Genomic DNA, 21233 nt, shown 5'->3' with positions numbered 1-21233 from the left:
AGCTGGCAATGACGCTTTCTCTGAGGACAGGCCGGCAGGATCAGACACTGCTCCTTTGAGGCTTACGTTCTTCTGTGTGTGGATGAGATTTAGTAAACTGCTAATGTAAAACACTGATTATGTTCTGACTAGAAAACAGGGCAGGAAAGTCCCCGTGTATCCGCACGCCCGAACACGTGGCTTCTCCGCACAGTACACGCCGTGCCTGGTAAGAGTGCTCAGTGCAGGAATCAATGTGCAGAGCGGCCCCCGGTTCTAGAACGCAGACGCTTGTAACCATAGAAACCACCTCAGCACCACACGGGCAAGCACGTGGCTCAATAACCGGACGTGGGATCTAGTGGCAGTTATTGGAGTCGCTAACGTCACCGCTAGAGGCAGTGCGCACAGAACAGGAGTCCTCGCTTGTACAGCGGCGTCCTCTGTGTTCTCTATGCAGAGCATCATAAACGTATCTCCACCAAGATGGCGCCGCCCGTGCGACCTCTAGTGTTTGGCTGTGTGGCACGTCAAGGCGGCGCTGCAGCCGCGGCCGGAAGCAGAGTGGGGGCGGGGCTAATGTTAAATGCCGGTGTTGTTAGGGAGGTGGAGGCGACCGAGGGATAATGGAGGCTCCCGGGGCTGGAGGCATAGAGGTCCGCTCCCGGGCCAAGCAGTACGAGAAGCTGGAGTTCCTAGGGGAGGGACAGGTGAGTGATGGCTGCCCCGGACCCTGCTCTTCTGGGATCTGTAGTTCTCCACCTGTGCTGAGAGTATGGCCAGTATTTCCTTCATTGTTGGGTAATGGTTACATCTTAGGGGAGCTGGTTGTCATAGTTACAGCCTTGGCAGCTATTTTTTTTCTTTATTACACTTTTTATTTTTTCCCTTATTTTCACAATCCGTGAGCTTTTCTTTCCGCGGCCGTATGAGGCTTGTGTTACGGGAGACGACCTGTGAGCCTGACCGCCGCCATTCACCTTCATACAACGTGCTGGAAATGGGGTAAAATGGCAAGTGAGGCGGAAAAAAGGGCCGAGCCGCCATTATCTGTGGGATGTTGTTCTTAGTACAGCGTCATCATGCTGTAATCGCCCGTCCCGATGACTGTGTCGGTACGATTAGGCCCATACCAAACTCATGTAGACTATCATTATTATTATAATTATTATTTTCGTGTTTAAAGCACATTCATATCTTTGTAAACTTAAAAACATTTGTGTCAACCAATAAAAGTGAGATTTTCCATCATTTAGGCAGGTTAAGGGCTTGTTCTTCCTATGATGAGCTGCAGGTTTTATTGGTCCCATTTACAGTGTTTTGGGTGGAGGAGGAGCAACTGGAAAAGAGCAGTTTATTTTACTCACTCATATAGAGCCATTAATTCCACAGCACTTTACAGATATTATCAGCACTGTCCCCATTGGGGCTCACAATCTACAATCCCTATCAGTATGTCTTTGGAGTGTGGGAGGGAACTGGAGAACCCAGAGGAAACCCACACAAACACGGGGAGAACATACAAACTCCTTGCAGATGTTGTTCTTTGAACCCTTAACCCCAGCACTGCAAGGCTGCAATGCCATTAATAATACTAATTTCTATAGCACCATTGATTCCATAACTAACAATAACAGACTGATATAGAGGGGAGAGGACCCTGCCCTTTCGGGCTTACATTCTACAGGATGTGGGGTTGCAGCAGGTCCAGTGATGGTGAGGCGGTGGCTCCAGTAGTGGTGAGGAGGCAGCGGAGTCATTGCAGGCTGTAGGCTTTCCTGAAGAGATGGGTTTTCAGGTTCCGGCTGAAGGATCCAAATGTGGTTGATAGTCTGATGTGTTGAGGCAAAGAATTCCAGAGGATAGGGGATATTCGAGAGAAATCTTGGAGGCGGTTGGGTGAGGAGCGAATAAGTGTGGAGGAGAGTAGGAGGTCTTGGGAGGACCAGAGATTACGTGAGGGAAGATATAATGAGATTAGTTTAGAGATATATGGAGGAGACGGGTTATAGATGGCCTTGTAGGTCAGTATTAGTAATTTAAGCTGGATACGCTGAGGGAATGGGAGCCAGTGAAGAGATTTGCGGAGGAGAGAGATGAATTAGTCGGGCAGCAGAGTTAAGGATGGACTGGAGAGGTGCGAGGGTGTTAGCAGGGAGGCCACAGAAAAGGATGTTGCAGTAGTCCAGGCGGGAGATGATTAGGGCATGCACAAGCATTTTAGTAGATTGAGGGTTGAGGAAAGTAGTTCTAATGTGTGTTATTTTTTTACACTTTATTTTCTAGTCCTCCTTGGGGACTATAACCTGATCGCTTGTTTTATGTACTGCAATGCTACATTATTGCGGTTTATAGGAGCAGTGATAATCTCCTATGTAGGTGCACTAAGATTGTGCCACTAAGGTTTTACCGCAGATCCCGGTTGCCATGGCAACCCAACAGTACATATTAATCGCATTGGGGAAGGTGAGCGCGATCCGTCCGACGTTGCTATTTAAATGGCACTTTAAGAGATTTGTAGTGGTTATTGTGCGGCGATAGGAGCGAGCTCCAGTCGCTGCTGTTAGAGGCAGGTGCTGGCTGTATAACACAGCTGGTTTTTGCCTTTTGCGAAGTGGGCTTAGCTCATCAATCTGCTCCATAACAGATATACAAGTCGTGGAGCAAGGAGGGGTTGCCAATTACTGAACAATCTCGGCCTAACTCTCACTTCAGGGCCCCATAGAATTGAAATACAATCTTGTCTTGGCTCCTGCAGCGGTGCTGTCATTCTTGATGGGTCGTTATTATTATTATTATTATTATTATTATTATTATTATTATTTATTATAGTGCCATTTATTCCATGGCGCTTTACATGTGAGGAGGGGTATACATAATACACACAAGTACAGTAATCTTAAACAATACAAGTCACGACTGGTACAGGATGAGAGAGGACCCTGCGCGCGAGGGCTCACAATCTACAAGGGATGGGTGAGGATACAGTAGGCGAGGGTAGAGCTGGTCGTGCAGCGGTTTGGTGGATCGGTAGTGACTGCAAGTTGTAGGGTCATGTGACATTGTTGTCTTATGTGATCACTGATCGGCTGCAGAATTTACTAATTCGATTTTCTCTCATTCTTTCCCAGCTGCTGCAGTGTCCGTCATATCTGTATGTGGCGTGTAACATGTTTTCCCCAGATTAAGAGTATTTTCCTTGCTTCTTTCTAGTTTGCCACAGTCTACAAAGCGAGGGATAAGAACACGGATAAAATAGTGGCCATTAAGAAGGTGCGTTACTCTATGATTTTAAACTTTTCTACCCATTTTTTTTTGGGGGTGATCCATTGTTTCTAAAATCAGAGTTTGGGTGTAGGGTTCTTCCGCCTTTCAGATGGCTAGGTTAAAGTTACTGCCTCTCTGCTGCTGCTTTGGTCTTTCTTTACTGTCTGCGTCATCACCGCTACAGCCAATCATTGAGTACAGCGGCGCTGCTGATGTACAAGTCGCCGAGCTCGGAGACTGGCTGCATCGGTGATGAGCGCTGTAGTTGTGTTGTCACCCTAATGGTTCACGCTCCTTTTTTATGTTAAATTGGGGGATGAGCCCAATTCCTGGTAAACCCTTTCAATTACTAATGTCCTAGAATTTTGGAACTACAACTACTATTTAATCGGGCTGTCTAAATAGGCTGGCAATCGCCCAACTAACGAGCAATGTTTTGGGGATGTTGTGGTGTGTGTGGTTTTTTTTTTTTAAATTTTTTAATTTTTTTAAAACTGGCTTAAAAAAATCATCATTCTCGGCAGCACACCTTCCAGGATGTGCTGCAGAGAACAGTGATATTCTATGTGTACTGAACAATCATGTTAACAAATGTTCTGCACACATGGGAGTGTGGTTGGCCTGTATAAACTAGATGTTAAGGAGAACCTGCAGGCTTTTGCTTAGTAAAGTACACAAATGGCCATGTTATGTTGTGTTTTTTTTTTTTTTTTGTAATGGGTGATTGCATGAAGCTACGATTACAATACAACCTAAAAAATAAAAGTTAAGAAGTACCAGCTCTGCCAACACTCCCTGCAGGAATGCATTCAGACAAACCTTAATTGCGGATTGCCAGATATACGATTTTTTTCAGACTATAAGATGCACCTACGTTTTACATGACGGAAATAGGAAAAATTGAAAGCAAAGGTGTGGTAAAATATTTAAAGGGAATCTGTCACCACATTTCTCGAGTATCAGGTGCCGGCACCGACATCAGGGGCTTAACTACAGCATTCTGTAGATAAGCCCCTGATGTCGGTGCCGGCACCTGATACTCAAAAAGTGGGGTGACAGATTCCCTTTAATAAAATGTCTGCTGCCTCTATGATGAGGGAGATCTGCTGCTGGAGGGCCACATGTTGTACAATACTCTTGTATAGGGACAGCAGTTTTGCACAACCTGAGTGGCTCTGCAGCTGTTGCCAGTGTACAGCTCCCATCATCTCAACCTGTCCCACCATCATGGGAGTTGTAGTTGGCAACAGCTGCAGAGCCACTTTGAAAGGTGTCCCTGTAGTGGAATTTAAAAAAAGGAAGCTCCTACAAATGAAGATGACAGAACCTATCAATCTGCTTTTTTAAACATTTCGCGCCAGTGCCTCCCTTACCGTGGGCAGCACTTGCGCACATTCATGTCCTGGCAGTCTCCAGCAAAGGGGAGACCAGTTCCAGTTTTGGATGATTGTGAAGCATTTATACTGGCATGTCAATTTTTACTGTATCCCCATGACTGTATTTACATAGTTTATGGCACTTCAGCACTTTATCTGAATATACAATTAGTGACCTCTGCCATCATTACCTGATCCTTTGTTCAGTTATTTGATGTATTATTGATTTTGGCGTATATGTTAAATAAAATTATATACATTATGGACTATATACTCCTTTGTGATTCTATCGGTTTTCAGGCTTTAGTTTGGAATGTTCTGTAGGGAACCTTATATGACCGAATATGGTTGTGGGTCAAGTTGGTATCCCCCTTTACTTTTGTGCCTTGGTTGGTCTGTATTTATCGTATGGATGCGCCATTTCTGGGACAACTGAGGGCTTATATTGGTGGCCTGGGGGGGGAGGCACTATCTCTGGCCCCTTCCCAGGCTATTAATATCAACCGACAGCTGATTGTTTAGCCTTTGCTGATTTGAATTTATAGCGGGACACTACGTGGCTTTTTTTTTTTTTTTCCTGGTGTCCCCGTAAACTCACCAGCAGTGATGAGCGCGTATACTCGTTGCTTGGGTTTTCCCCAAGCATGCTCGGGTGGTCTCCGAGTATTTTGGTGTGCTCGGAGATTTAGTTTTCATCACCTCAGCTGCATGATTTGTGGCTGCTAGACAGGCTGAATACATGTGAGGAATGCCTGTTTGTTATGAAATTCCCACATGTATTCATGCTGTCCAGCAGCCATAAACCATGCAGCTGAGGCGATGAAAACTAAATCTCCGAGCACGGCAAAATACTCGGAGACCACCCGAGCAACGAGTATACTTGCTCATCACTACTCACCAGTAAAAGCTAAGCAAACAGCTGTGAACTGTTATTAAAGGGAACCTGTCACACCCCCCCCCCCCCCCCCAAGGCGTTTTTCAGTTAAAGAGCCACCTTCAGCAGCACCAAGGCTGCATTCTGTGAAGGTGGCTCTTCTTTTTCTGACCCCTAGTAATGCTGAAATATCGACTTTTATAACTAGCTCCTCATACCTGTAATGTGTCCCATGGTATGGTGTGTCCCCCTGTATCATCGCCTCCCATCTGTCCATCATGCCTGTCCGGTGTCTCGGTGCCATCCATCATGATGCCCCTGTGCGTCGCTGCCTCCTCCTATTTTGAATTCCGGCGCCTGTGCTGCGACAAGAGTTCTCAGGCATGCGCAGTGTGCGCTGCCCGAGAACCGACATCAGGCTATTGCGCCTGTGTGTTGTGGAGGCCCCAGATCCCGCCCCGCAGTGTGTTATGATGTATTCACACTGCGGGGCTGGGGCCTCAGCAACACGCAGGCGCATTAGTCTGATGTCCGTTCTCGGTCAGCGCACACTGCGCATGCCCGAGAACTCTTGTCACAGCGCAGGCGCCAGAATTCAAAACCGGAGGAGGCAGCGACGCACAGGGGCTTCATGATGGATGGATGGTGGGCGGCGCCCAGACACAGGACAGAGGCATGATGGACGGATGGTAGGCGGCTGATACAGGGGGACACACCATACCTATGGAACACATTACAGGTATGAGGAGCTAGTTAAAAAAGTCGATATTTCAGCATTGCTAGGGGTCATAAAAAGAAGAGCCACCTTCACAGAATGCAGCCGTAGTGCTGCTGAAGGTGGCTCTTTAACTGGAAAAACGCCCTGGGGGGGTGACAGCTTCCCTTTAATATCCTGGGAATCTTTTGGGGTATTATGTTTCCCAGATTATTAACATCAGCCCCCTGCCGTGGGCTGTCCCTCTGCTGGTTATCAAAATTATGCTGAAGCCCATGCCTTTTGTTTTTTTTTTTTTTGTTTTTTTTCCTTCTCTTCTTACTGTCAAATTATACGCGTTGTGGTGTAGTGACCACTATGTCAGCTAGGGGGCGCTGTGTGGGTGTCCCAGGACGGGTGTACAGGCACATTCAGTGTGGTAACAGGAGCAGGGTCCTAAATGACCATTATGGGTCTCAAGGTGGGTGGCCTTGGGATGCAGGCTCCAGGGTGTATTGATCAGCAGAGGTACTGCTGATATTTCTGTTACACTGTGTCAGGGAAGCCTGTGTGTGTCTGTGCAATAGAACCTTTAGTGATGTCATAGCCAAGTGATCACCTGCGGGTGTGGTTACAGGGCTATGTAATTGAGGTGTTTGGCACATGTGAGAGAGTGTGAGGGAGTCTGTCAAAGTGTGGACAGACTTCCATGTGTCCAGGTGGGACACTACAGAAAGTTGTATATGGGGAGGACTACACCTCCCGGCATGTGCTGAGACTCTTGGTCCGAGTCTCCAACCACGGACATTTGTGTTCTTTTGCCTAAGCTAGAGGCTATTTTGGTAATGTGCTGCCTTGTGGGTCTATGATGCAAATAAACCTCATGAACTTTGGGAAGAACCTGTCGCATATTTGTCTCCCGCTGCACCTAAGCGAGTCACATCCCTACAATTGGTGACAGACTGCGGGCAGCGATTCCCAGAAGCACGTGTGGCAGTGCTGGCGATTCTGAGCCAGGAGAGCAGATGGTCTGACAACCGTGAGTAATACTGACCGAGGTCAGAGAAAGTGACTGTGTTAATATTTGTGGAATACCTCTGAGGAGAAGAGGCATCCGAGAACCTGTGTGGCCGACACAGGTAACAGACAGGAGTCTGTGTTGCACTGACCAGGGTCAGTGAGAGACTGTGTTCCTGGAGGGGTCAGTGAGCAAGGTCCTGGAGGGTCAGTGTTGGGAGGTTCTGGGAGAGGAATCGGATCTCTGGAACACGTGATATGACCTTGGACCTGGTAAGGCGTGTGTTGGGCAGTCTCAGGCGGCGACGGATGTCCTGAAGAGCACCCGCTGAGCCCCTGGACCTGGTGAGGCGGGTGTGTTGGGAGACCCTGGGAGGAGGGTCGGCTCCCTGAATAGCCCCCGGTGTGCCCTGTGTGTTGGACGTTCTCAGGTGGAGACGGTACGTCCTGAGTGGCACACGAACAGGACACGTGAGAGACTGCATGTGTTTTTTTTTTTCTTTTCCTCTGCAAAACCTGAAGGTGCTTGCTGTGGCTCAGTGGGGTCACGAAGGTCTCGCAGCACAGGGACCTGGTGTTTTCTTTTTGGGATCTGCCCTGGGAGCATTGGTAGCAGACGCTGTCTGTCTACGCCATCCTGCTGCAGCTTTATGGCATGTGACTAAGCGGATACAGTAGTTGTGGCTTTACACAACTATTAAGGGTGAGTACCCTGCATTATTGCTTCATAACCCATTATACCTGCACTGGTAAGGCCCTATGGGCGCACTTTTGTGGGGTTTTTTTATCTTTGAGGGTGACAAGCGGCTTCCGGTAACCCGCCGGGGTTACGAAGGGGACAAGCGGCTTCCGGTGGATCGGCGGGTCCACGAAGACGGCACAGCAGGAACTGCAGTGACACCAGCCGCTGTGTGTGTGTTTGTGTGTGTGTGAACGGCATCCGAAGGTGCCGGTGCTTTGTGACAGCAGAAGCTGTGGTGGTGCCAGCAAGGACTTGTCTGGTATCGTGAGAGACAAACTGTGGTGTGAACTGTGGCATAAGAGGTTCTGCAGGACAGACATGGGGAGATCCCGAAAAGAGGTAGTAGTGAGACACGTGCTGGCCAAAAGAGAACAAGATCGTGAGATACAGCTGATAAAGCAGACTGTAACAGAACATGTCGAACGGGAAAGAGTCCTAAGGCAAGCAGCTGAGAACAGAGTGGATGAGCTGGAGAAGGAAGTCTCTGAGCTCAGAGGTGACCTGTCAGCGAGTCAAACTATGAACAAAGCTATAGTGAAGGATATGGAAGTGCTCAGAGAGACCCAAAAGAGAAGCATCAATAGGAGATTCTCCGGAGAGAGGATGAGTGTCGCTACCTGGCAGAGGAGCGAGATAAAGTTCTGTAAGAACTCAGTGGAGTCGTAAAAGGTCTTCTACGGGAAAAGTGGATGGGTGAAGACGTACAGCGGCCGTGCCCGACTGATAGCAAGGCAGAACTGCCAAAGCCCATCTTGGAAAAGGGTCCTGAGGACTGTAAATCTCAGGAAGATGGTGAGCCAAGAGCTGCACAAGACAGTCACCTGGTCTTGGCAGATACCTTGAGGGAAGTGTCCGTGGGGAACCCAGAGCCATCTGTCCAGGATGAGAGCAAGTCCATGACCTTCAAGTGCGTGATGGAGGTACCTGAAGACGTGCGAGAAGCGTGTGCCAGCGAAGGTGTGCATGAGACCTTTAAAAAGGCAGTAAAGGCCTATAGTGTGAGCTGGGCACCAGAAACAAACCAGTTGGTGATACTGGCAGAAACGGAAGACACAGAGAGAAGGGTGGCTGTCCTGAAGGAGATGCACCTACAATGTCTCCGCACGAAACAGATGCTCGTGGAGCGTAATAGGAAAGCCGCTCGACGTCTGGAGCTTGCAAGGGAGGCTCAAAGTCGGCTGGGCTTTGTGGAAGACATAATTCCGGTACCCAGAAATCTGGTGGGGAAAGTCGTTGGCAGACTTGGAAAGGTGATGCAGGAGATGGTGAATCGATCCAGTGTGAAGAGAGTGAGGATCCCACCTGCTGCTGAAATCCAAGTCGTTGTTGAAGATGACATGGTTCCTGTCATTGTGGTTGGTTCGGTGGAAAGCATTGGAAGCTTCACATGCTCCTGGAATATCGGGTAGCGTACCTGAAGCAGATTGAGCAGCTAAGACAGGATCGACTGCAGATGAATGAGCAGATAGAGAACGTTAGGTGGCGTCCACCTCCAACCCAAGGTGTAAGGACCCGAAGGGATCCTCCAAGGAATGAAAGGACAGGTAGTCGAAGGCAAGAACGTCGAGAGTCCACAAGTGGCCGTTCTAATCTTAGTAACGTAGGCACGAGACCCGGTGGTGGACGTAGCGACAGAGGGTCTGACTCGGACCAGCCAGTTAGCCCAACTGGCCATGGGACCCATGACCGTACGAACCGGGAGAGCCAGCTAGTGAGAGAAATGTCGGGTGACGGAGCGCACTGCAGACAGGTGGAGACTAAAGAGTGCCTGGTCACCCTGACGGACTTTGACGGGAAGGCCAAAGCCCAAGGCCGAGATACTGACCACTGGGGGCGGGGGAGGCCTAACGTAAATATGATGCAGTATGACTGCCGAAACAGATGGAGACGGTCCTCTCGATTGGTAGGGCAAGGTGACATGGGTGCCAGGTCTCAAGATCCCTGGGTGATGTCATGTGTTCAACCCCACAAGTTTGAACAGAGGGGGGAGGTATGTGGTGTAGTGACCACTATGCCAGCTAGGGGGCGCTGTGTGGTTGTCCCAGGACGGGTGTACAGGCACATTCAGTGTGGTAACAGGAGCAGGGTCCTAAATGACCATTATGGGTCTCAAGGTGGGTGGCCTTGAGATGCAGGCTCCAGGGTGTATTGATCAGCAGAGGTACTGCTGATATTTCTGTTACACTGTGTCAGGGAAGCCTGTGTGTGTCTGTGCAATAGAACCTTTAGTGATGTCATAACCAAGTGATCACCTGTGGGTGTGGTTACAGGGCTATGTAATTGAGGTTTTTGGCACATGTGAGAGATTGTGAGGGAGTCTGTCAAAGTGTGGACAGACTTCCATGTGTTCAGGTGGGACACTACAGAAAGTTGTATATGGGGAGGACTACACCTCCCAGCATGTGCTGAGACTCTCGGTCCGAGTCTCCAACCACGGACATTTGTGTTCTTTTGCCTAAGCTAGAGGCTATCTTGGTAATGTGCTGCCTTGTGGGTTTATGAAGCAAATAAACCTCATGAACTTTGGGAAGAACCTGTCGCATATTTGTCTCCCGCTGCACCTAAGCGAGTCACATCCCTACAGCGTATATACAACAGGTGCTGAATATAACTCTCATCATTGTTGCCTGGTGGCATTGATCGCAGGGAGATCAGGCAACAGTGATGGGAGCTGCCTTCAGCACCTGGGATCAGTGAGAACTGTACCACTTCTTCCCAGTCGCCAGTATGTCTCACACAAATATTATCCTTGTGCGTCACTCATTTTGTCCGTACTGTGTATAAAAAACATATAAACACCAAAGACCACAAGAGTATACTCCAAAAAACATTTATTAAATATATTATAAAATCCAAAAAACACAAAATAGAAAGCAGAGCACACTTGCACTAAAAGTGGAACACACTGATGAATAACTAGATCACATTACTCTCAAATATAGTAGCTGCATATTAGAACCAAATAAATTAATAAAATGAAAAAATTCATATAAACATTTAATCAAACAGACAAACGTCTGTATTAAATAAATTGCAGTATATAATATGCAGTCATAATTATGTGCTACAATAGCGTATTAAGCATAGATACCTTAGTACTTACAAATGTGATCAGAGTGTTCCACCTCGCCCCAACGCACGTTTCGTTATCTACTTCATCAGGAGGCGTGTGTTTCTTATGCACATGTCTACATTCGGGTGTCTGTACCTAATAACCGGGAATGAAAAGACCAAAAGTTTCCAAGATCTTGTTGACCAATCATGTTCATCTGTTCCCCTGGAGCAAGTGCAGACTATCTCTGCGCTTCCTGCTGAGACACACACAGAGTGGCATGTTTCATACAGATTCTTCATCAGACGATAGCCTTTTATAACCCTTTTTTATTCGCTTACCGTATTTTTCGGACCATAAGACGCACTTTTTTCCCCAAAAATTTTGGGGGAAAGTGGGGGGTGCGTCTTATGGTCGCAATGCACGGTACCTGGTGCGCTGGTGGCAGTGGGCGAGGCTCTGCGGGTGCGGTGGTGGCAGCGGGCAGCGCTCTGCGGTGTGGCGGTGGCAGCGGGCTGTGCTCCGGTGCAGGGGCAGCGGCTCCGCCGGCGTTTCTTCGCAGCCCGGAGGCCCCCGCGCACCCCTTGCTGGGCGCCGCCATGTTGCGGTGGCCTCCGGGAGCATGGACGCCGGTCCGGGGACGGCGCATGCGCGGCTTCAGATCTCGTGCCGAGATCTCGGGGGACGAGATCTCGTTGCCGAGATTTGAATCTCGCCCCCCCGAGATCTCGGCATGCGCCGTCCCCGGACTGGCGGCCATCTTGCCGGCGTCCATGCTCCCGGAGGCCACCGCAACATGGCGGCGCCCAGCAAGGGGTGCGCGGGGGCCTCCGGGCTGCGAAGAAACGCCGGCGGAGCCGCCGCCCCTGCACCGGAGCACAGCCCGCTGCCACCACCGCACCGCAGAGCCCACCTGCCCCTGCCACAGCTGCCCCTGCCACAGCTGCCCCTGCCACAGCACAGCTGCCCCTGCCCCAGCACCGCTGCCCCTGCCACACCTGCCCCAGCACAGCAGCCCCTACCACAGCTGCCCCTGCACAGCCCACCCGCCCCAGCCCCAGTGCAGCTGCCCCAGCACAGAGCCGCCGCCACCGCACGAGCCTGGACCACTGAATGACCCCTGTGACTACTTCTCCACCTGTGCTGGATCCCTTCCCAGGTAAGCTGAATTCGGACTGTAAGACGGACCCCCATTTGACACATTATTTTTTTCCCTATTTTCCTTCTGAAAATAGGGGGGGTGCGTCTTATGGTCCGGTGCGTCTTATAGTCCGGTGCGTCTTATAGTCCGGAAAATACGGTATATAAAGCAAATGTAAAATGAAAGCTTAACCCCTTAACGACCGCCGATACGCCTTTTAACGGCGGTAATTAAGGGTACTAAAACCACAGCGCCGTTAATTCACGGCGCTGTGATTTAAGTGACTAGCGCCCCCCAGTGTCGGATTTTCTCCGGGGTTTCGGCTGCCAGGGGTAGCCGAGACCCCAGAGAACATGAATCGGTCGTTTTTTACCGACCCCCGCTTTTGCGATCGCCGTTATTAACCCTATAACGGCGACCGCAAAAAAAAAAGCCGCGATTTTACATTTAATTTCTCTCTCCTCTGATGTGATCGCACATCAGAGGAGAGAGAAATAGGGTCCCCGATCCCCCCCCGGTACCTCTCCGTAGCCCTCCGTCCCCTCCCGGTGGTCCCACGTCCCGCCGGCGTCCTCCGATGGGCGCTGCCATCTTGAAAATGGCGGGCGCATGCGCAGTGCGCCCGCCGGGAATCTGCCGGCTCCGGCTGGCAGATTCCATTCATTATTTTGACCACTATGATAAACGATCATAGTGATCAAAATAAAAAAAATAGTACATAAACCCCCCCCCCCCCTGTTTATCACTCCCTTATATAGGCCAATATAATGAAATAAAGAAAATATTTTTTTTTTCAGTTGTCCATTAGGGCTAGGGTTAGGGCTAGGGTTAGGGCTAGGGTTAGGGCTAGGGTTAGGGTTGGGCTAGGGTTGGGTTAGGGTTGGGCTAGGGTTGGGCTAGGGTTGGGCTAGGGTTGGGCTAGGGTTGGGCTAGGGTTGGGTTAGGGTTGGGTTAGGGTTGGGCTAGGGTTGGGTTAGGGTTGGGTTAGGGTTGGGTTAGGGTTGGGCTAGGGTTGGGTTAGGGTTGGGCTAGGGTTGGGTTGGGTTAGGCTAGGGTTGGGTTAGGCTAGGGTTAGGGTTGTGCTAGGGCTAGGGCTGGGCTAGGGTTAGGGCTCGGGTCACGACTAGGGTTAGAATTAGGGTTAGAATTAGGATTAGGGTTGGGCTTAGGGTTAGGGATTAGGGTTAGGGGTGTGTTGGGGTTAGGGTTGGAGCAAGAATTGAGGGGTTTCCACTATTTGCCAACTTTGGGGGTCTAAAAATTGGGGTCTAAAAAATCACTTTTGTGGAAATAAAAAAAGACTTTATTTTCACGGCTCTGCGTTTATAAACTTTTGTGAAGCGCTTGGGGGTTCAAAGTGCTCACCACATATCTAGATAAGTTCCTTAGGGGGTCTAATTTCCAAAATGGGGTCACTTGTGGGGGGTTTCCACTGTTTAGGCCCATCAGGGGCTCTGCAAGCGCAACATGATGCCCGCAGACCATTCCATCAAAGTCTGCATTCCAAAATGGCACTCCTTCCCTTCCGAGCTCTCCCATGCGCCCAAACAGTGGTTCCCCCCCACATATGGGGTATCGGCGTACTCAGGACAAATCGCATAACTGTGCGGGTATGATTTCTCCTGTTACCCTTGTAAAAATAAAAATTTGGGGGCGAAAAGATCATTTTTGTGGAAAAAAATAGATTTCTTATTTTCACGGCTCTACGTTATAAACTTCTGTGAAGCCCTTGGGGGTTCAAAGTGCTCACCACACATCTAGATAAGTTCCTTAATGGGTCTAGTTTCCAAAATGGGGTCACTTGTTGGAGGTTTCAACTGTTTAGGCACATTAAGGGCTCTCCGAACGCAACATGGCATCCAATCTCAATTCCAGCCAATTCTGCGTTGAAAAAGTCAAACGGCGCTCCATCCCTTGCGAGCTCTGCCGTGTGCTGAAAAAGTGGTTTACCCCCACATATAGGGTATCAGCGTATTCAGGAGAAATTGTACAACAAATTTTGTGGTTGATTTTCTCTTTTAACACTTGTGAAAATAAAAAAAATTGGTTCTGAAGTAAATTTTTTGCAAAAAAAAGGTAAATGTTAATTTTTTCCTTCCACATTGCTTTAGTTCCTGTGAAGCACTTAAAGGGTTAATAAACTTCTTGAATGTGGTTTTGAGCACCTTGAGGGGTCTAGTATTTAGAATGGTGCCACTTTTGGGTATTTTCTGTCATGTACACCCCTCAAAATGACTTTAAATATGATGTGGTCCCTAAAAAAAAAATGGTTTTGTAAATTTTGTTGTAAAAATGAGAAATCGCTGGTCAACTTTTAACCCTTATAACTTCCTAACAAAAAAAAATGTTGCTTCCAAAATTGTGCTGATGTAAAGTAGACATGTGGGAAATGTTATTTATTAAGAAATTTGTCTGACACATCTCTCTGATTTGAGGGCATACAAATTTAAAGTTTTAAAATTGCAAAATTTTCAAAATTTTCGCCATATTTCCGTTTTTTTCATAAATAAACACAAGACTTATCGAAGAAATTTTACCACTAACATGAAGTACAATATGTCACGAAAAAACAATCTTAGAATCAGCGGGATCCATTAAAGCGTTCCAGAGTTATAACCTCATAAAGGGACAGTGGTCAGAATTGTAAAAATTGGCCTGGTCATTAAGCTGCATACTGGCTCTGTCGCTAAGGGGTTAAAGATATGGTGACTGTTGTTTTGACTTGTCTTTTGTGTACAAGTAATCACTTATTTTCTTGAATTTTTTTTTTTTCTTTTTCCCATGAATTAGTAGTTTTATTTTATAATCATTCTATTGTCTTTATTCTAATATAGATTAAGCTGGGTCACAGAGCAGAAGCCAATGATGGTGAGTTATTTTTATGTTCTCTATAGTGCCAACCTAATGCATAGCGTTGTACATTTCAGGGCTGTAGCAGGCATACAAGTCTGGGCCTCATATAGCCGCTTCATGTATGTAACACGTCCTCCCCTGCAGTTGTACTGAGCTTCCAGCACCAGATGACTCTGGGGTTCAGTACTGCTGCCTACTGTATGTCAGGATGTTACACCCGGAATACAGGCTCGTACACTTGCGTACAAGTGAATAATGCCTTCTCTGTTACACTACCAGAAACTAAAAGAAAGCAAAACCTTTTTCCACAAAGCTTACAATCTAAAGGATCTTCTAGTCTCTTTATCGCTTAATTAGGGGGCACAGGTAACCATGGGTGTAGGTTGCTGTCGCTAGGAGGCTGACGCCATGCAAAAAAAACCTATCTCCTCCTCAGCAGTGTAACCCACCGACTGGCACAAATCTCCCCAGTTTTAGCTTAGTGTTAGTAGGAGGCAGGTCTGGATCCGATTCCAGATTCATACTTTCTCCTTGGGTCACCTTGTTGTGTGTTATTAATCTTTTCCCTTCATTTTTCAGATTATTTTCTTCAGGGTAACAGTGTAATTTCTCATCCTATTTTACCAAAATTTAAGCGACAGTGTGGTCCCATCCACATCGTACCCTCCCTGGTCTGGAAGGCAAGACTTACCCCCGACACATCAAGCATGTCTTAATGTGGGTCATGGCGGCCGGTCCTTGCCTGTTCCTCACCCCAGCTCTCTACTCAGAGCGGGCCGGGAAGAAGACTTCTCAGTGACTTTTCCCTGCTTAGGGTCGACACAGTCTTCTGCACCTTTTGGGACCACGACGGTGTGGGTAGAAAGTTGAATTCTTTTCAGTGACTCCACCCCCCCAAACTGGGAGCTTCTGATGACTTCCTCGGGATGGTGAAGGGGTTGGGACCTCGACAGATACTTTCCCTCCTTTTCCACAGTCCCTCTTTATGGCGGCGGGGGGCATCAGTATAGATCCAGCTCCTCTACTTCCAGAGTGCGTTTTCCAATGCACCACATTTATATTTGAATATGAAGTCACATACTTTCTGGGTCTGTATTCCTTGCCGTGCCCCACTCTTTTGTGCCAGCCAATCGGCCCGCCAAGACTCTCGTGCGTTTTTTTCCTCCTATGGGAGTTCCTGTTTTGTCTTCGTGGGCTTGGTTCTGAAAGTCTTCAGATCACCGTGGACACTCTTAACTATTTAAGGGGGGTAATGAACACTAGGGTGACCGCAAAAAATCGGTGTCGGAATTTTGTCCGTCTGGACCCCACAAAATGATTCCCCTTTCCAGATATTGAGATAGCCAAAATTTGAGCTCGATCAAACGACGTTAACCCGTGCCACTCGTCGCTCAAAGTTTGAAAAAATCCAAATTGAGGTATTTTAAGATTTAGGTATTTTGCATAGTCTGTTAGATTATAAAGAATGTGACAACAACATTGCAGAAATAGCCCTGACCAAATTTTCGAACCATTTGTGGTATTTGAATGCAGAGTTGGTGGGATTATCGTTTTTTGATCCCACCATTACAGACAATGAAAAGTTGTTAATGGCCAATAAATTGCTCAGTAGCACAGATGAACCATCAGAGCACGCTAGGGTTGTAAATCCAAAAGTTAGCAAAGAAAAATTAAAAGAGGTAGGAAGTAACCGACTTTAACGACCTTCTGACAAAAGATGAAGAACAAAAGCAATATGTCCTGCAAGTTGTAAGCAAATGCCGAGCATTATATTCTGACGTTTCAAAAACTACTTTAACAAAAGCTCTAGAATAGATTAGATAACTATGTAAAATTATCAACTCATGTAGGTTAGCGTGCTCTGATGGTTCATCTGTGCTACTGAGCAATTTATTAGCCATTAACAACTTTTCATTGTCTGTAATGGTGGGATCAAAAAACGATAATCCCACCAACTCTGCATTCAAATACCACAAATAGTTCGAAAATTTGGTCAGGGCTATTTCTGCAATGTTGTTGTCACATTCTTTATAGTCTAACAGACTATGCAAAATACCTAAATCTTAAAATACCTCAATTTGGATTTTTTCAAACTTTGAGCGACGAGCGGCACGGGTTAACGTCGTTTGATCAAGCTCAAATTTTGGCTCTCTCAGTATCTGGAAAGGGGAATCGTTTTGTGGGGTCCAGACGAACAAGATTCTGACATTTTTTCCCCCCCATATGAGATCCGGTCACCCTAATGAACACCAAAAAATCGTCTGATTGGGGCACAGCGCCTAGTTTTCCTAAGCATGCTATTTGATACCGATTGCACAAGAGTCCTTCCAGAGGAAAAAAATCTCCACCTAGGAGTTCATTCTCTGTCACCCTTCCCCACGCTCTCTCCTACTCTACATGAGAGTTCTGGGGAAGATGATTGCCACGATGAAAGCTGTCCCTTTCACACAGTAATCTAGCCACCCCCTCCAGCTGGCCCTCCTGTCAGCTTGGGGCAAAAGGATCCCTTCCCTTGATCTCCCCTTAATTCTGCCTCTTCAAGTGGGGCCATTCGGCACGGAAGATGGTTCCTTCCTCCCCACTGGCAAGTTGTCATAACTGATGCCAGTCTCCTTGGTTGGGGAGCAGTCTTCCTTCATCACACAGTACCGGGGTTGCTGGAACCCTCTCCTTGAGCGAGTGGACTCTCAACCCCTCTGTGTTCAATCAGATCTGTCAAAGGTGGGGAAATCCAGGCATCAATCTGATGCCATCTCGGATTAATCCCAATGTCCCTTTTTCGTGCCCAGGTCATCTCGTGACCCCCTGACAGTCAGTTTGGATGCCCTGGTCATTCCCTTCTCTGTTTCAACTTCCGTGTGTTTTTATTTTTTTGTTAAAATCGTCTTCCTCTGAGCCCCAGACTCGTCAAGAAGATCAAGGCGTTAAGAGTCCCAGTCATCGTAATGTCTCCAGACTGGGCCAGAAGATCCTGGTACACAGAGTTAATCAGCCTCTCTCGGGTCCCCTCTTCCACCAGAATTCTCAGTCTCTCAATTTAATGGAATGGCTGTTGAAGCTGCAGTCCTGAGAGAGGAACATTTCTCGCCACAGGTCATATTGACTGTGAAGGATGGGGGGGGCATTTAATCGCAGCTTACAGTCCTCTTGAAAACATGTGTATCTGTATCATGACACCTGGCAGCAGGGGGCCCAGCCGTCTCTGCTTTAAAGAAGAAATTCACACACCCCTACCAGATAGTTAGTAACCAAACTCACAGGAAGACCTCTTGCAGAGCCCGGGTGTTGCATCTGCTTTGTTCAGGCAGCTAGGATTTCATAAGGAGAATATAGACTTGTCGTACGTTCTAGCCACACACCTGCTACATTTTTGAGATCTCTGGAACGGGCCGAATGCCTTCAAGGCTCTCGATCTGTTCTAGCATCTTAGGGTGTGGGCACACATTGCGGATTCTGCTGCGGAATTTTCAGCACGGATTTTGCAAAATCCGCAGGTCAAAAGACCTGCGGTTTATCTGCGGATTAGTCTGCGGTTTTCCCCTGCGGTTTGACACCTGGACCATGGAGTAGGTGTAAAACCGCTGCGGATTCCGCACAAAGAAGTGACATGCTGCAGTTTTGAAACCGCAGCAAATCCACGCGGAAAATTCCGGTCCGTGTGCACTGCGGTTTTTGTTTTCCATTGATTATAATGGTACTGTACACCGCAGCAGAAACTGCTGCGGATCCGCAGGAGAATCCGCAGTGTGTGCACTAGGGTGACCGGATCTCATATGAGGGGGAAAAATGTCAGAATCTTGTTCGTCTGGACCCCACAAAACGATTTCCCTTTCCAGATATTGAGAGAGCCAAAATTTGAGCTCGATCAAACGACGTTAACCCGTGCCGCTCGTCGCTCAAAGTTTGAAAAAATCCAAATTGAGGTATTTTAAGATTTAGGTATTTTGCATAGTCTGTTAGACTATAAAGAATGTGACAACAACATTGCAGAAATAGCCCTGACCAAATTTTCGAACCATTTGTGGTATTTGAATGCAGAGTTGGTGGGATTATCGTTTTTTGATCCCACCATTACAGACAATGAAAAGTTGTTAATGGCTAATAAATTGCTCAGTAGCACAGATGAACCATCAGAGCACGCTAACCTACGTGAGTTGATAATTTTACATAGTTATCTAATCTATTCTAGAGCTTTAGTTAAAGTAGTTTTTGAAATGTCAGAATATAATGCTCGGCATTTGCTTACAACTTGCAGGACATATTGCTTTTGTTCTTCATCTTTTGTCAGAAGGTCGTTAAAGTCGGTTACTTCCTACCTCTTTTAATTTTTCTTTGCTAACTTTTGGATTTACAACCCTAGCGTGCTCTGATGGTTCATCTGTGCTACTGAGCAATTTATTAGCCATTAACAACTTTTCATTGTCTGTAATGGTGGGATCAAAAAACGATAATCCCACCAACTCTGCATTCAAATACCACAAATGGTTCGAAAATTTGGTCAGGGCTATTTCTGCAATGTTGTTGTCACATTCTTTATAGTCTAACAGACTATGCAAAATACCTAAATCTTAAAATACCTCAATTTGGATTTTTTCAAACTTTGAGCGACAAGCGGCACGGGTTAACGTCGTTTGATCAAGCTCAAATTTTGGCTATCTCAATATCTGGAAAGGGGAATCGTTTTGTGGGGTCCAGACGGACAAAATTCCAACATCGATTTTTTGCGGTCACCCTAGTGTGCACACACGCTTAGGGTGGGGAGATGCATAGAATGGCCAGTAGGAGCCATGTAGCAAAGCTGTGTTTGGTCTCAATGTGTAGCACGGGTCCTGCCGGATCGGAAAAAAAGTAACCGTCCCTAGTGCCGTCCATTAGTTATGATCCATCTTAGGTTTTGGAGTTTTTAGCTGCTAGATGAAAGGGTAGAGAATTTAGGTCCAACTCAGGGGGCAGGAGCGGAGTGACCTTAAGGAGTTAAATACTCATGTAAAGCATAGCCTACTGCTTTTCTTTGGGGAGGTTGCGACGACATATTGTGTGGGGAGAAGTCAAGGAAGAGAGGGGACCACCAGCCTCCCATGTGGCATCCCCTTAGCCACATGCCAGGCATTTTATCTGACTGGTAACAGACTTTTATAGTTTGCATACTTTTGTTCTACAGCTGTTGTATTTGCTTACCTGACTATTGTGTATGTATAACCATTGTGTGTGTATATAGTGCTTTGTCTAGTGTGCCCTTAATCCGATTAAATATATAACCTTGGGCTGCTTTTTTTTTTTTTTTTAAATCTCAATCCACAAGTCCATGATCTCAGCTTAACTTTCCATGCTACCTGGGCTGGTTTCTGGCCCAATATAATCCTGTTAGCAGACCGGGCTTATAGCTAACGAACTGGTGGCAGTGCCACAGGGGCTGATCAGGTGTTTCACTGGTGCTAGTGAAAGGAGCCTCTCAGCCTGTCGGGGTTGTGAGCGAGTGTGGTGCCACATTTTCTCACACCCTGTGCCCTCCTAGGCCCGTGTGGGCAAGGGGTGTCTGAGTAAAACTGTCAAACTGACCTTATGTGTCCTCAGGGGGTGTGGAACATCACATTTGGGCAAGTAAGGAGAGCGTACCACGTGATCCCGCGGACATAATAGTGACGTCAGGCGTGGTGGTGAAGTGTGGACTTATTACATGTGGCAGTGCTGAGATTCTGCATGATCTCTCTGTGCCATTCTTCACACTGACCATGATCAGGGCAAGGAAAGCTTCGTCCTCACACGCTTATCACCGGACCTGGAAGGCATTCATTCATTGGTGTGAGGATTGTCACACAGCACCCATGTTCTTTTCCCGTCCTTCCATCCTGACATTCTTACAATCAGAGCTGGAGTTCGGTTTGTCCTTGGTACTCTCAAGGGTTGGGTATCCACGCTCTCAATTCTGTTTCGGTGGAATGTGTGATCTCATACCCAGGTAAAGACCTTCATTCGGGGCATTGCCTGTCTATCGCCACCATATAGTCTCCCTGTGCACCCATGGGACCTTAATTTAACTTTGAGGGTTCTTCAGAGACACCTCTTCAAACCCATTCAGGTCATTGCGTCTTCTCTACTCTCCTGGAAGGTGGCTTTTTTGGTTGCAATTACTTCTATCAGACATGTCTCAAAATTGGCATCTCTCTTGCCGCTCTCCTTTCCTTGTCTTACACCAGGACAAGGTGGTTTTGCGACCAGCTCCTTTATTCTTTACTAA

The 21233-nt window shown here is 47.4% G+C and overlaps 1 protein-coding gene across 1 annotated transcript in view; it reads left to right on the top strand.

The window, feature by feature from the left end:
• Window positions 1–485: 485 nt before the first annotated feature.
• Window positions 486–21233, top strand: part of CDK7 (cyclin dependent kinase 7) — a 59540-nt gene continuing 38792 nt past the window's right edge. Inside the window, exons 1-3 of the mRNA XM_073584178.1 lie at window positions 486–689; window positions 3193–3252; window positions 14977–15010. Of these exons, the coding sequence (XP_073440279.1) occupies window positions 606–689; window positions 3193–3252; window positions 14977–15010 (178 nt within the window). The 5' untranslated portion in view covers window positions 486–605. The remainder of the gene's footprint in view (window positions 690–3192; window positions 3253–14976; window positions 15011–21233) is intronic.

This window comes from Dendrobates tinctorius, unplaced genomic scaffold, assembly GCF_039654945.1.
Source record: "Dendrobates tinctorius isolate UK_male_01 unplaced genomic scaffold, ASM3965494v1 ptg000083l, whole genome shotgun sequence".
NCBI lineage: Eukaryota > Metazoa > Chordata > Amphibia > Anura > Dendrobatidae > Dendrobates > Dendrobates tinctorius.
This window is presented reverse-complemented; position numbering and strand designations above follow the sequence as displayed.